Here is a 15672-nt window from a genome sequence, read left to right on the forward strand (position 1 = left end):
ATTCCACATCCTCGCTTTGTCCCATTTGTCTTAAATTCAGATCCTGAAGTCCTCCAATGAGGCTAGAAGTTAGTTGCACCAAAGAGGGAGGGGTGTGCTGAAAACAAACTTGGTCATACAGTATTTATTTTTGCCACAAAAAAATTTTTTTTTAAATTATTTTATTTTATTTATTCATTTTTAGAGAGGAGAGACAGAGAGAGAGAGAGAGAAGGGGGAGGAGCTGGAAGCATCAACTCCCATATGTGCCTTGACCAGGCAAGCCTAGGGTTTCGATCCGGCGACCTCAGCATTTCCAGGTCAACGCTTTATCCACTGCACCGCCACAGGTCAGGCTCGCCACAAAAATTCTTAAGGGAAGGGCTAGACATTTTCATTAATGAAGAGACAGAGCAATTTGAGGGGTGGAGCAAGGGCTCTCTCTGCTGTGCTGCTTGCTACATTAACAACAAAACGTCCCCGGCTCGCACTGACCCACCCTTTTGAAAAAGGAAGAAATGACTTTTAAAAAGACAGTCGAGAGAAGAGCAAGTTGCCAGTCCACCTGCGGCTCGGCTGGGCGGGGCCAGGCTCACGTGGTGGGTGGGCGCGGGGAGGTGGCACGCAGTGCGCAGGCGCCCACCTGTAGTGGCTCAGGGGCCGCGCGCCCACGCGCCGCGCCCGCCGTCTCGCGCGCCTCCGCCACGGCCCGCTTCCCTCCCACCTCCCTGGTCTCTCCACCGTCCAAGCCCCGCCTCGCCGCTCTGCTCCTGGCCTCCTCTAGCTCTGCGGGCTGAGCGCGTGTTGCTACGTCATCGCCAGTGGCCGGTTTGAATGAGGCTGTCGTCGCACCCGAGCTGCCGCCACCGCCGCGCCTCCGTCTCGGCTGCTGCCGCAGCTTTTTCACGTCCGCGTCTCTTCGCCGCCCTTGCCAGGCCCAGGCTTCCTGCGCCGCCGCCTGCCCTCGCGCCCCGCCATGCCGCTCTACTCTGGTGAGCTCCCTCCTCGGCCCGCGGCCCGCAGCCTGCCCCGCGCTGGGCCTCAATGGAGGCCTGGCCGGCGGGCCGGCGCCCGGCCGAGTACGGGGCGGCAGAGGGGACGGGGCGGCGTGGGCGGGGGACTGCGGCGCCGAGTGACCCCGGCCCCTGCGCTGTCCTTGCCGGCTCCGAGCCCCGCAGCGCGACGCGGTGCTGCGTGTGCGAGGCCGCCGGGTGGGTGGGGGTGGGAGCGGAGCGGAGATGGGGCGGCGAGCGTCGGCCTCCGGGAGTGGTGACTCTGCAGAATGGTTCCCGTCGCTGCCCTCGGGTGCCGGGAGAGGTGAGGGTGTGTCCTGGGCCACCCGGGGCCTGGCTGCAGGTGTAGGGGGAGTTCCGGAGCTCCTCACTGCCACCTGGGGGAGGGAGCCGCTGGCCGGGAATCCTGCGGGGAGGGAGGGACCGTGGAAGGAAGGTTACGGTAGCCTTCACCATCCACCGGCTTTCCCTCCGTAGCTTCCCTTAGCCCGCGCTGCCTTTGCCTCAGCCCCCCGTTCTCGCACCAGTTTTTTTGTTTTATCCCAAGGCATATTGCAGCTGAATATTTTGCTTTCTTTTTATGTAATCAGACATTGTATTGGGCTTCTGTGTCCGAAGCGTAGCGTTAGCTTGTGAGGTAGATGCATACACACATCCGCGGGCATCGTTTCCTTTTGATTGGCGTTTGACGGGTTTTTTGCATGACCGCAGTCTAAGTAAGGGATTGCTCAGGGATCAAGGTTTTAGTTAATGAGTCTTCTTGTTTCCTAGTCTTGTTCAAAATGGCTCCTAGGATGTATGTGGTGCCTCCAGTTGGCTATGGATGTGGGATTCGTTGACCATACCTATTATAATTTCTTTATTGAAGATTAAGCATTTTCAAAGAATGATATGAAACAAAAGTAATGTTTAATTTGAAGGTGGAGTCTTGATGTTTTAGAATCTTGAATCAAGTGCTTACCTCATTCTATAATTAGTAACAGTAGAACAATTACACAGTAATAGTAAAATAGTATTTGAAATATTCCATTTATGCAGTAGAGAACTGAGGGGACATTAAGTAATGGCAGTAAATCCCAGTGTAGGCTAGTACTTGAACACATAGGTAGACACACAACAAATGCAGTCCCTCTCTTTTGTTCTCCTAAAAAAACAAAAACAAAAAACCTGTATTTACCAAACTTTGTGTCTTAAAAATTGAGTTCCTTCTTAAATATTTAATCAAATCTTTTCCTCATTTCCAGAATGTGGGAATTGAAGTAGATTTCTAAGGTTTCTTCTTTAGACAGCTATATATTGAGATTCTATTTTCAGATTCTACAAAAAGCCCCATTTAAACAACAGTTTAAGTACTGTTTCATAAGTTTTGGTAAAAATGTAAATATCCAGAATCTTAAATGGTTAAGGTAAGTGCCATAAAATTTAATGACCACCTGTGTGCCTGGCACAAAGCTAGTGTTTTTATACATGCTGCTTTGTTTTAATCTTCAGCATAATCCTGTGATACTGGTATAATTCTCCTTTATGGGTAAGTAAAAAAATTTAAGTAACTTGTCCATGTGACACAACTAAGTACATTTTAGGTAGGTTCCTCTTTGTTCTGATACTGTTTTGATTTAGTCCTATGTTTTGCTTATACTATTTATTGTTCTGTTTTTAGCTTATCTCAGCGATTAAAGTTGTCCTTCAAAACCATTTTCCCTGCTACTGCTAGAGTAATCTAATGTTCAAACCAGACCAAATTGGCCTTTATAAAAACCTTTCAGGGATTTTATGTTTTCTATGACATGAAGCCTGTATGTTTTAGCATAACTTATGTTATCTTCCTTGACTTGATCCTTGGTCAGTTTCCATTTTCAACTGCTTCCTCTTCACAATGGGAATTACTTATATCTTAGGGCACACCATGCTGCAATTTATTTATTTATTGAATGATTTATTAAATAATTGTTTTTAGAAAGTGAGAGTAAGGGGGAAAGAGACAAAGAAACACCAGTTTGTTGTCCCACTTATTCATGCATTAATTGGTTGATTCTTTTTTTTTAACAAAGAGAGAGAGAGAGTCAGAGAGAGGGATAGATGCAGACAGACAGGAAGGGAGAAAGAGGAGAAGCATCAGTTCTTCGTTGCGGTACCTTAATTGTTCAATGATTGCTTTCTCATATGTGCCTTGGCAGGTGGGCTACAGCAGAGCAAGTGACCCCTTGCTCAAGCCAGCAACCTCTGGGTTTCGAGCCTGGGTCCTCCGTGTCTCAGTCCGACGCTCTGTCTACTGCACCACTGCTTGGTCAGGCAATTGGTTGATTCTTTTTTGTGCCTTGACCAGAGATCGAACCTGCAACTTTAGCATGTCAGGATGATGTTCTAACCGGCTGAGCTGCCCAGCCAGGCTTGAATGTTTTTCTTGTCTTTTCCAGTAATAATTTTATTTTTTTTAAGTGAGAAGAGGGGAGGTAGAAAGACAGACTTCTGCATGCACCTTGACCGTGACAGGGATCCACCTGGCAGCCCCCATCTGGGCCGATGCTTGAATCAACCAAGCTATCCTCAGTGTCTGATGCTGACACTTAGACTAACCATGCTATCCTCATTGCCCAGGGCCCACACTCGAACCAGTTGAGCCACTGACTGAAGGAGGGGAAGAGAGAGAGAAGGGGGAGAGGGAGGGGAAAGAGAAACAGTTGCTCGCTTCTCATGTGTGCCCTGACTGGGGATCAAACCTGGAACATCCATGGACACTCGATGCACTGAGCCAACTGGCCAAGGCCACTTTTATTCATTTTTTGTCTTGCTAGCACCTATTTTTCTTTGAGTCTCAACCTGATAGTGATAACACAAAAGTTGTCACTTCCTATAGAGAATTCTTCCTTGCTGATGAAGCATTCTTCTGTGCTCCTGTGGCATTTATAATATTTATATTGTATTATTTTAACCTTTTTTTCCCATTTTTCTCCTTCTTTTTCCAGGTGAGAGGAGGGGAGATAGACAGACTCCTGCATGCGCCCCTAACTGGGATCCACCCAGCAACTTCTGCTGGGGCTGATGCTCTGCCCATCTGGGGCCATGCTTGCAACCAAGCTATTTTTAGTACCTGAGGCAGGGAGCTCCTCAGGCCATGGCTGCAGGAGAGGAAAAGAGAGGATGAGAAAGAGAGAGTGAAAAAGAGAAAGGAAAGGGGGAAGGGTGGAGAAGCAGATGATTGCTTTTCCTGTGTGGCCTGACCAGGAATTGAACCCAGGACATCCACATGCCTGGCTGATACTCTACCAATGAGCCAACTGGCCAGAGTCCCCATTTTTCCTTATTGGACTATAATTTCATTGAGCTCCCCTAATGCTTATTACTAGGCTTATATTGAAAGAATGCTGAGCATATTAATTGAACTGATGAAAGAATTGGAATTTGGAGTCAGGATCAGTTTTTCACATTCTGATTTTAACAGTTAAAATCAGACAGCCATTAATTGTGAAATGCTAATTTTGAATAAGTATAAATTTGTAATGGAAACAAACTATATATATATATATATATATATATATTTTTTTTTTTTAACAGAGAGAGAGAAGGATAGATAGGGATAGACAGACAGGAACGGAGATAGATGAGAAGCATCAATCATCAGTTTTTCGTGGTGACACCTTAGTTCATTGATTGCTTTCTCATATGTGCCTTGACCGTGGGCCTTCAGCAGACCGAGTAACCCCTTGCTCGAGCCAGCAACCTTGGGTCCAAGCTGGTGAGCTTTTGCTCAAACCAGATGAGCCCGCGCTCAAGCTGGCAACCTTGGGGTCTTGAACCTAGGTCCTTCCGTATCCCAGTCTGACGCTCTGTCCACTGCGCCACCTCCTGGTCAGGCAACAAACTATATTTTTGAGTTTATTTTTACATAGGTATTTCAAAAATTAGCTATGTATAGGGCTAATTGAATGAGCATTATGGACTGACTGAAATTTTTTTATTGTGGTAAAATATATGTAACAAAGTGTACTTATTTTAATCATTTTTAAGTATACAGTTTTGACATTCATATTGTTACACAGTCATCATTGTCTACCTTCTGCACTTTTTTGTGTTTCTTAACTTAAACTGTTCCATTGAACAATAACTCCCCATTCCCGTTTTCCCCATTCTACTTTCTGCCTCTGATGTTGACTGCCCTAGGTACCTCATGTAAGTAGAATCATCCAATATTTGTCCTTTTGTGTCTGCCTTATTTTGCTAAGCATAATGTCTCCAAGGTTCATCCAATTCTGTGCCATGTGTAAGAATTTCATTACTTTTTAAAGCTGAACAATATTCATTATACACACATGCCACATTTTGTTCACCCATTCATCTATTGATGGACACTTGGGTGCTCCCTTTTTTGACTATTGTGAATAATGCCATTATGAAATGGTATACAGTAAAGTTTGAGTCCCTGATTTATGTACTTTTGGGTTTAAGCCTAAAAGTAGATTTGCTGGATTATACAGTAATTCTGTGTTTAATTTTGTGAGGTACTACATTTTCCACAATGGCTGCACCATTTTATAGTCCCATTAGCAATGCACAAGGGTTCCGATTTCACCACATCCTTAGTTTGTTTTTCTTTTGAAATTGCCATTTGAATGACTGTGAAGTAGAATTTCTATATTTCTATATATTTTTAGTGATTTAGTTGTATCTTTGAATTCTTTTTATATTTTTATTTATTGTCTGATTTTAGAGCGAGAGGGGAAGGCAGAGGGGGAGAAAGACACATCGATTTGTTCTTCCACTTATTTATGTATTCATTGGTTGATTCTTATAAGTTCTTGACTGGGGATTGAACCTGTGACTGGTATATTGGGATGATGCTGAGCCAGATGAGCTACCTGGTCAGGGCCTATCTTTGAATTCCTTTTTTTTTTTTTTTTTAGCAAGAGAGAAAGGGACAGAGAGACAGAAAAGGAGAGAGATAAGAAGCATCAGCTCATAGTTGCAGTGCCTAAGTTGTTCATTGATTGCTTTCTCATATGTGCTTTGATGGGGGGGGGGGCTCTAGCTGAGCCAGCGACTCAAGCCAGCGACCATGGGGTCATGTCTATGATCCCATGCTCAAGTCTGTAGTCTTGGGGTTTCAAACTTGGGTCCTCAGCATCCTAGGCTGACACTTAACACTGCACCACTACCTGGATAGGCAAACTCCTAATATTTGACCATTTTGTAGTCAGGAATCATACCTTAAAGTTTTTTTTTAAATTTATGTCTTTAGAGAGAGACAGAAACATTGATCTGTACCTGTATGTGTCCTGACCAGGGATCAAATCCATAACCGTTGCATATTAGAATGATGCTCCAACCAACTGCATTATCTGGCCAAGGCCACGAACCACACTTTTCAGTTCTAAGACTGCAGAATCTGTATTCTTTAACTTGTTTTAAATATTCTTTATTCTCCCAATTTTTTTCTTTCAAGTTACCTTTCTTAAGTCTTTCTTCTCTATTCCAACAGTATGTAGATTTTAACGACTGCTTAATTAAACACATTTTTTGAATTCTTTGAACCTTATTCTGGGAAGTATTTCAGTGTGATCATATTTTGCAGATATTATTGATGTGAGATTCAGAAGACTTGAATATTTACTAACTAGTTTTTTTTTTTTTTACATTAATAAGGCAACCAACTGCTCTTAAAAGTTAGTTTCCTTATTTATCAAATGAGGAATTGGGTAAAATCCAGTTAAATTTTATTCAGGACCTACTGCATTCAGGTCACTCCTGCTTTGGTGTAGGCATTTGAACACAAAAAGATGAATGACATAGTTTGGCTTTCAAGAACTAGTCTTCTTATTAATCTGAAGTCTTGTTACTTTGTAAATGCAAAGAAATAAATGATGGGTTTGTTTGCAGTTACTGTGAAATGGGGAAAGGAGAAATTTGAAGGTGTGGAATTGAATACTGATGAACCCCCAATGGTGTTTAAGGCTCAGCTTTTTGCGCTGACTGGAGTCCAGCCGTCCAGACAGAAAGTTATGGTGAAAGGAGGAACATTGAAGGTAAAACTTAGTCTATATTTTCATTGTATACTATTATATAATTAGTGCAATGTAGCATTTCAGGTTTTTTTATTTGGTGAGAGTATATAGTTTTGGATTTAAAACTATTTTATTTATGTTAGTGTAAGGAGAAACATTGTAGCCTTTAAAATTTTTTTTTTATTTTTTATTAAGTGGGGAGGCAGAGAGACAGACTGCCACATGTGCCCTGACTAGGATCCACCCGGGAAGCCCCCTATGGGGTGATGCTCTGCCCATCTGGGACCGTTCCTCAGCAACAGCTATTTTAGTACCTGAGGCAAGGCCATGTTGCCATCCTCAGTGCCCAGGGCCAGCTTGCTCAAATGAGCCAAGTTGGGAGGGGGAGAGGGAAAGAGAAGGGGGAAGGATGGAGAAGCAGATGGTCGCTTCTCCTGTGTGTCCTGATTGGAAATTGAACCTGGGACTTCCACACGCTGGGCTGATGCTTTACTGTTGAGCCAACTGGCTAGGGCCACATGGTAGCCATTTCAACAGTTTATTTAAAAAAAAATTTTAGATTTTGTTTATTGATTTTTAGAGAGAGGAGAAAGAGAATGAAAGAGGTAGAGAGAGAAAGGGGGAACAGGACACATCAACTCATAGTAGTTGCTTCCCATATGTGCCTTGACTGGGCAAGCCTAAGGTTTCGAACCAGTGACCTCGGTCTTTCAGGTCAGTACTTTATCCACTGCGCCAGCACAGGTTAGGCATTGCAGCCATTTTTCAAACATTATGTTATGAAAGCATCATTAAATTTTTTATATTCAAATGTACTGTATCAATGAATACTTCCCTGGGTCAGGTGAGTGGGGTACTTCCATTTATTTGTATTCTTTGAAATTTTCTTCCTAGGAGGGTATGTTAAAAGTATTATATTTTTAGACTACTACAAAATCTATTTGTGTTTTCTTAGCAATTTTCTGTTACAGGGTGGAAAATTTTATTTCTGTTAAAAATATGGAACAGTATGGTAGATTTGCTTTTCACATATATAAAAAGACTACTACAAAATTTATTTTTGTATATGCATTTGAATGTTAAAATTAAAAATATTTCAACATTTTTACCAAAGACCTGGTTCTGAATACTGGAAAACTGTTGATTATTTTCTGTGGCTTTTCTTGCATCCTATCCCTTAGGAAATAGCCCCCTTTCTCTTAAGAGTAATTGCTATTTAATACCTGTCTGGAGATGAGAGAAAAAATTTTTTGTTTAAAAAGAAAAGGAGTCTGACCAGGCGGTGGCACAGTGGATAGATTGTTGGACTGGGATGTGAAGGACCCAGGTTCGAGACCCCGAGGTCGCCAGCTTGAGTGCAGGCTCATCTGGTTTGAGCAAAGCTCACCAGCTTGGACCCAAGGTCGCTGGTTCGAGCAAGGGGTTACTCGGTCTGTTCAAGGCACATATGAGAAAGCAATCAATGAACAACTAAGGTGTCTCAATGTGAAAAACTGATGATTGATGCTTCTCATTTCTAAAAGGAACTGAATTTGTCCTTTAGTTCCTGTGGAATGATCACAGTGACTATAGTTAAGAGTAAGCTTACAGCCCTGGCCGGATAGCTCAGTTGGTTAAAGCATTGTCCCAAAGCACTGAGGTTGCTGGTTTGATTTCCAATCAGGGCACATAAATGAAGAGAATGATGTTCCTGTCTCTCTCTCTCTCTCTCCCTTCTTTTCTGACTAAAGTCAATAAATAAACATAAAAGAAAAAATTAAAAAAAATAAAAAGTCAAAGTTTACTAGCATCATTGATGAAGGGCCACAAAAAAAGATGCAAAGGTATTTTCTTCATTGTTATTTATAGTACTATGTGTAGTTTTTAAAAAGTATTTTCTTCAAGAGTTGGATCTGAAATGCTAAAGAGCTATAGTTAAGTGTAGAGATAAGGGCTGGTTACCACTGTCAGCTGGGCAGTAAAACAGATGTTGATGAAGAAACATTATTTCCGTTCCAAGGTGCAGTATGAACTTTTAGTCATTGATAACCTAATATCTGCTGGGATGTGTACAGGCGTACTTAAAGATATATTGCAGGTTTGGTTCCAAACCACTGTAATAAAGTGAAGATCGCAATAAAGTGCATATTGCAATAAAACATGTTACAAAAATATTTTGGTTTCCCAGTGTATATAAAAGTTATGTTTATACTACATATATTGTAGTCTATTAAGTGCGCAATAGCATTATGTCTAAAAAAATGTATATACCTTAATTAAAAATACTTTATTACTAAGAAATAACCATTTTTTGATACTTCAGTGAGTTGTAATCTTTTTTGCTGGTGGAGGATCTTGTAAAATATGCAATATCTACAAAGCACAGTAAGGCAAAGCACAGTAAAATGAGGTATGCCTGTACTTGTGGTATATTATAGAGAATTATAGAAAAATGCTAATTAAATGAAACTAACTGCTAATAGCTGTTACTTATTGAATACTTATTTTGTGTCAGGCTTTATTTTCTTTTTATTCCCTACTGTGTGTATTTAAAAAATGATGAAAGTAAATGAATTTTATATATTTTATAAACGAGGAAACAGCATCAGAGAGCTTTTAAGTAAGGTACCAAAAAAGCATGTGATATACAAGTCAAGTAGATCTGGGTTTATTTCCCAGCTCTTGTGACTACAGTAGTACCCCTTAAACTGAGAAGGGTCTTTAGGGAGTTAATGTGCCACTTTGAAGCAGGGTGTCCAGAGAGATAATTAGTGGCACCACCAAAGGGAAGCAGACCAATAGTGCCTTGTACTTTCCGCAAAATGAAAGAAGTAATATAGAACTGACTTTATTTTGTGAAGGGAAAGGCTTAGCTTCAGTTAGGCCAAAATATCTGTGGATATATGATTGCATGCATTAAGAGAAAAGATCTTGGTTTAATTGAACATATTGAAGTAACAGTATTTATTAATTTTCATAGATATGGAACTTAGTACTTGAGAAACATTTGTAGACAGGGCAAGCATTTTAAGAGTTAGTTTGCCTTGGGTAGTCTTGTTTACTCTTCTGGTATAATTTTTTTTTTTCTGGTATAATTTTTAATAGCACTTTCTCAAGAGTCTCCTGATTTGAATGATAAATTCTAAAATTACCCTAATTATGTAAATCATATTTCATGTTACTCTTCATTCTTGTCACCTAAGCCAGTTATTAGCTATCCTGATTTCAAATGCGCAACAAAAATGCAAAAAATGGCATCTTTCATTTGTAATCAGTCAGATGTTTTTAGTACTTTTGGTGCTGTTAAGTTCACTGTGTTTTAGATTATGTCTTATGTGGCTTAAGCCTTTGATAGATTTCCTATCTTTAGGATTGTATATGTGTTTTTAAAAAATATTTCTGACTACTGTAATTTAAATAAAATCTAACAAAAAATTCAATTTTGAAGTAGCTTAAAACTAGTTGATTATTAGATTATGCTCATATTTTACAGGGTGGTTAAATGTTTTTTATTTGTCTTTAAAACAGGATGATGATTGGGGGAACATCAACATAAAAAATGTAAGTATTATCCTATGAACACTTACTTTAATGAAGTTTCCTAATTATTACATCAAAATATAGTATGTATATATTTTATTTTTTATTTTTATTTTTTGTATTTTTCTGAAGCTGGAAACAGGGAGAGACAGTCAGACAGACTCCCGCATGCGCCCGACCGGGATCCACCCGGCACGCCCACCAGGGGCGACACTCCGCCCCTCTGGGACGTCGCTCTGCTGTGACCAGAGCCACTCTAGTGCCTGGGACAGAGGCCAAGGAGCCATCCCCAGCGCCCGGGCCATCTTTGCTCCAATGGAGCCTTGGCTACGGGAGGGGAAGAGAGAGACAGAGAGGAAGGAGGGGGGGGGATGGAGAAGCAAATGGGTGCCTCTTCTATGTGCCCTGGCCGGGAATCGAACCCGGGTCCCCCACACGCCAGGCCGACGCTCTACCGCTGAGCCAACCGGCCAGAGCAAAATATAGTATATTTTAAATGCCTTTTTTCCATGTGTATATCCAGTTGTTCCAGCATCATCTGTTGAAAATACTTTCTTTTTCTCATTGACTTCTGTTGGAGTCTTTCTTTGCCCTTCCCCTTTCCCTTTCTCTTCCCCTTCCCCTTCCCCTTCCCCTTCCCCTTCCCCTTCCTTTTCTTCCTCCCTCCTTACTCCCTCCCTTCCAAGGGGAGAGGGGAGATAGACAGACTCCCACATGCACCCTGACCAGGATCCACTAAGCAATCTCTGTCTGGGGCCAATGCTTGAATCAACAGAGCCCTCCTCAGCCACTGGGGCCTACACTTGAACCAGTAAAGCCACTGGCTGGGAGGGGAAGAGAAGCAGATGGTCGCTTCTCATGTGTGCCCTGACTGGAGATTGAACCTGGGACATCCACATGCTGGGCTGATGCTCTATCCACTGAGCAGGCCAGGGCCAGGGTTTTCATTGAAAACCAATTGGAGCTCTATTTTGGACTCTTGTTTCATTGATGTATTTGATTAAACTTACACCACTACCACATGGTTTGATTACTAAAGCTTTATAACAGTGGTCCCCAACCCCCGGACCGGTACTGGTCCATGGGCCATTTGTAGCGGTCTGCCGAGAAAGAATAAATAACTTACATTATTTCCGTTTTATTTATATTTAAGTCTGAACAATGTTTTATTTTTTAAAAATGACCAGATTCCCTCTGTTATATCCGTCAGACTCACTCTTTTTTTTTTTTTTTTTTTTTTTTGTATTTTTTGAAGCTGGAAACGGGGAGAGACAGTCAGACAGACTCCCGCATGCGCCCGACCGGGATCCACCCGGCACGCCCACCAGGGGCGATGCTCTGCCCCTCCGGGGCGTCGCTTTGCCCCGACCAGAGCCACTCTAGCGCCTGGGGCAGCGGCCAAGGAGCCATCCCCAGCGCCCGGGCCATCTTTGCTCCAATGGAGCCTTGGCTGCGGGAGGGGAAGAGAGAGACAGGAAGGAGGGGGGGGTGGGGAAGCAAATGGGCGCTTCTCCTATGTGCCCTGGCCGGGAATCGAACCCGGGTCCCCCGCACGCCAGGCCGACGCTCTACCGCTGAGCCAACCGGCCAGGGCCCAGACTCACTCTTGATGCCTGTCTCGGTCATGTGATACATTTATCCGTCCCACCCTAAAGGCCAGTCTGTGAAAATATTTTCTGACATTAAAGCGGTTCGTAGCCCAAAAAAGGTTGGGGACCACTGCTTTATAAGTATTAAGATAGTGTAAGTTATCCTCAATGAGAGGAGGGGAGGCAGAGACAGGCTCTTGCATGTGCCCCAACCCGGATCCACCTGGCAAGCCCAGTAGGTGGTGATGCTCTGCCCATCTGGGGTTGCTCCATTGCTCAGCCACTGAGCTCTTTTTAGCTCCTGACGCAGAGGCGATGGAGCCATCCTCAGCACCTGGGGCCAGCTTGCTCCAGTCGAGCCATGGTTGTGGGTGGGGAAGAGAGAGAGAGAGGAGGGGGGAAGGGCAGAGAAACAGATAGTTGCTTTTCCTGTGTGCCCTGACTGGGAATTGAATCTGGGACATACACATGCTGGGCTGACACTACCGCTGAGCCAACCAGCCAGGGCTTCTTTCTTATTTTTTAAATATTTTATTTATTGATTTTAGAGAGAGGAGGGAAGCATCAGTTTGAAGTAGGTGCTTCTCATATGTGCCTTGTGCAGAGAAGCCTGAGGTTTTGAACCGGCAACCTCAGCATTCCAGGTCAAGGCTCTATTCACTGCACCACCACAGGTCAGGCAAAAAATAGAAGTATATTTTCATCCTATGACTTTACTAAATTCACTTACTAGGTCCAGTAGTTTTATTTTAGATTCTGTTGGATTTTCTGTGTACATAGCATGTTATCTGCAAATAGAGGCAGCTTTAGTTCTCCCTTTCTAATCTTTATGACTTCTATTTCTTTTTTATTGCATTCACTGGCATGTATAAGTATAATTAATTATATAAGGTCTACCGGAAAGTTCTGTCCGTTTTTGGAATAAAACAAAATACAAATTTTTCTTACTGTCAGTAAACTTTATTAAATAATTGCTATTATTATTAATGATTTCTTGCCAATGTGAGGGCAATTTGTATATCCCATTTTTGAAAAATGTTTTATCTTTTGATGCGAAAAATTGAACCAGTGCTTGTTTGATATCTTCTTCATTTTTGAATTTTTTGTCCTTCAAAAAATTTTGTAAGGACAAAAACAAGTGATAGTCGGACGGTGTTAAGTTCGGAGAATATGGTGGATGCGACAGACATGCTTCTGTAGCATTTCTTCCTTGTTGAAATTCGTAAAAATTACAGTGGCGTAAATGAACTTTATCAGTAGCCATGGGTACACTATGGGCTTCACACATAAGACTAACGTGAATCAACTTTGTTTTAGTTAATTTGCTATGTCAGTATGTATACATTAAGTGATAAAAATAGAGAGGCACACATGCGCCAAATAAACGTGCTTACGTGTCGAAACTTGTGACAGAAACGGACAGAACTTTCTGGTAGACCTTATATATTGACCTTATACCCTGTGACTTGGCTGATTTTTTGTGTTGTCTTAGGATAATGTAGGTATTTAATCATGTCATCTATGATTAAGAAGGTTTTTTTTTTTTCAATTTTATGCTTTTTATTTATCTTTTTTTCTTGCTTTATTGCACTGGTTAGGATTTTAGCACAGTGTTGAGTAGAAGTGGCTAATAGTTATCATCATTGCTTTTTTCTGATCTTAGAAGTTTCCAGTCCTTACTCTTTTAGGGATTCTTGCTGTATTGGCCAAGAGTTTGCTTAAAGGCTTTTAATCACTGTAAAAAAAAAATAGAGGACTGGATGAAGAAAAAAAAAAAAAAGTTTCCAGTCTTAAGCTAGAGATTTTATTTACAGATGTTTATCATAGGTTGAAGAAGTTCTCTACCATTTCTAATTAGCTGACAGTTTTTAGCATGAATGGGGCTTGGATTTTGTTAAATAGTTTTTGTATATCTATTGAAATGATTATTTATTTTTTTATCCTTTAATATGTTAACTTGGTGAACTACACTGACATTTTTGAATAGTAAACCGACTTTTATTCTTGGGATAAACCCCTGTTATATATTATCCTTTTTTTTTTTTTTTTTTTTTTTTTTTTACAGAGACAGAGAGTGAGTCAGAGAGAGGGAGAGACAGGGACAGACAGACAGGAATGGAGAGAGATGAGAAGCATCAATCATTAGTTTTTCATTGCGCACTGCAACACCTTAGTTGTTCATTGATTGCTTTCCCACATGTGCCCTGACCACGGGCCTTCGGCAGACCGAGCAACCCCTTGCTGGAGCCAGCAACCCTGGGTTCAAGCTGGTGGGCTTTTGCTCAAACCAGATGAGCCCGCGCTCAAGCTGGCGACCTTTGGGTCTCGAACCTGGGTCTTCCGCATCCCAGTCTGACGCTCTATCCACTGCACCACCGCCTGGTCAGGCTATTATCCTTTTTATATAGTGCCAGATTCTATTTGATAGTATTTTATTAAGGATTTATGTGTCTTTTCATGAGGGATAGTGGTAATTTTCTTGAATTGTCTTTGTCTAGTTTTTCTTTTTTTAAAAAAAATTTTTATTGATTTTAATTTTTTGTGTTTACATAGATTTAAGTCTCCCACCGAATATCTCTCCTCCCTACCCCCGAGTTCCCCTTGGCACTCCTCTTTGTCTAGTTTTGCTATAAGAGTAGTGTTGGCCTTATGACTTTGGAAGCATCTCTACCTCCCCTTGTTTCTGAAAGAGTTTGTCTTTTTCTTTTTTTTTTTTTATGAAATTCATTTATCTAGGTTTTTTGTTTTGTTTTGTTTGTTTTTTGGATTTTTTTTTTTTTTGACAGAAACAGAGTCAGAGGGATAGATAGGGATAAGACGTACAGGAAGAGAAAGAAATGAGAAGCATCAGTTCTTCATTGAAGCACCTTAGTTCATTGATTGCTTTCTCATATGTGCCTTGACGCTCCAGCAGACTGAGTGACCTCTTGCTCGAGCCAGCGACCTTGGGCTCAAGCTGGTGACCTTCGGGTATTGAACCTGTGGGTCCTCGGTGTCCCAGTCCAATGCCCTATCCACTGCGCCACTGCCTGGTAGGCTCTTTATATGGTTTTTTAAATTTTTTTAGCTTAGTTTTTTTTTATTTTATTTTTTTATTCATTTTAGAGAGAAGAGGGAGAGGCAGAGAGAGAGAGAGAGGAGAGACAGAGAGAGAGAAGGGGGGGAGGAGCTGGAAGCATCAACTCCCATATGTGCCTTGACCAGACAAACCCAGGGTTTCGAACCGGCGACCTCAGCATTTCCAGGTCGACACTTTATCCACTGCGCCACCACAGGACAGGCCTCTTTATATGTTTTATAGGCCTCCAGTGAAGCCCTCTCGGCTTGGACCTTTATTTGTAGGGAGACTTTTAATTAAGAATTCTCTATTTTTATTATTTTTTTAAAATAATTTTTAAAAATTGATTTTAGAGAGAAAGAAAGGAAAGCAGTGAGAGAGAAAGACAGAAACATTCACTTATTGTTCCACTTAGTTGTGCATTCATTGGTTGTTTCCCATGTGTGCCCTGACCGGAAATGGAATTCACATCTCGTGGGTCTTTTGGGACACAACTCTGACTGAACTAACCAGTG

The 15672-nt window shown here is 41.8% G+C and overlaps 1 protein-coding gene across 1 annotated transcript in view; it reads left to right on the forward strand.

The window, feature by feature from the left end:
• Positions 1-433: 433 nt before the first annotated feature.
• The window catches only part of USP14 (ubiquitin specific peptidase 14), a 59236-nt gene continuing 43997 nt past the window's right edge, over positions 434-15672 (forward strand). Inside the window, exons 1-3 of the mRNA XM_066352336.1 lie at positions 434-971; positions 6867-7012; positions 10499-10531. Coding sequence (XP_066208433.1) covers positions 956-971; positions 6867-7012; positions 10499-10531 — 195 coding nt within the window. The 5' untranslated portion in view covers positions 434-955. The remainder of the gene's footprint in view (positions 972-6866; positions 7013-10498; positions 10532-15672) is intronic.

This window comes from Saccopteryx leptura, chromosome 11 (assembly GCF_036850995.1).
Source record: "Saccopteryx leptura isolate mSacLep1 chromosome 11, mSacLep1_pri_phased_curated, whole genome shotgun sequence".
Classification (NCBI taxonomy): domain Eukaryota; kingdom Metazoa; phylum Chordata; class Mammalia; order Chiroptera; family Emballonuridae; genus Saccopteryx; species Saccopteryx leptura.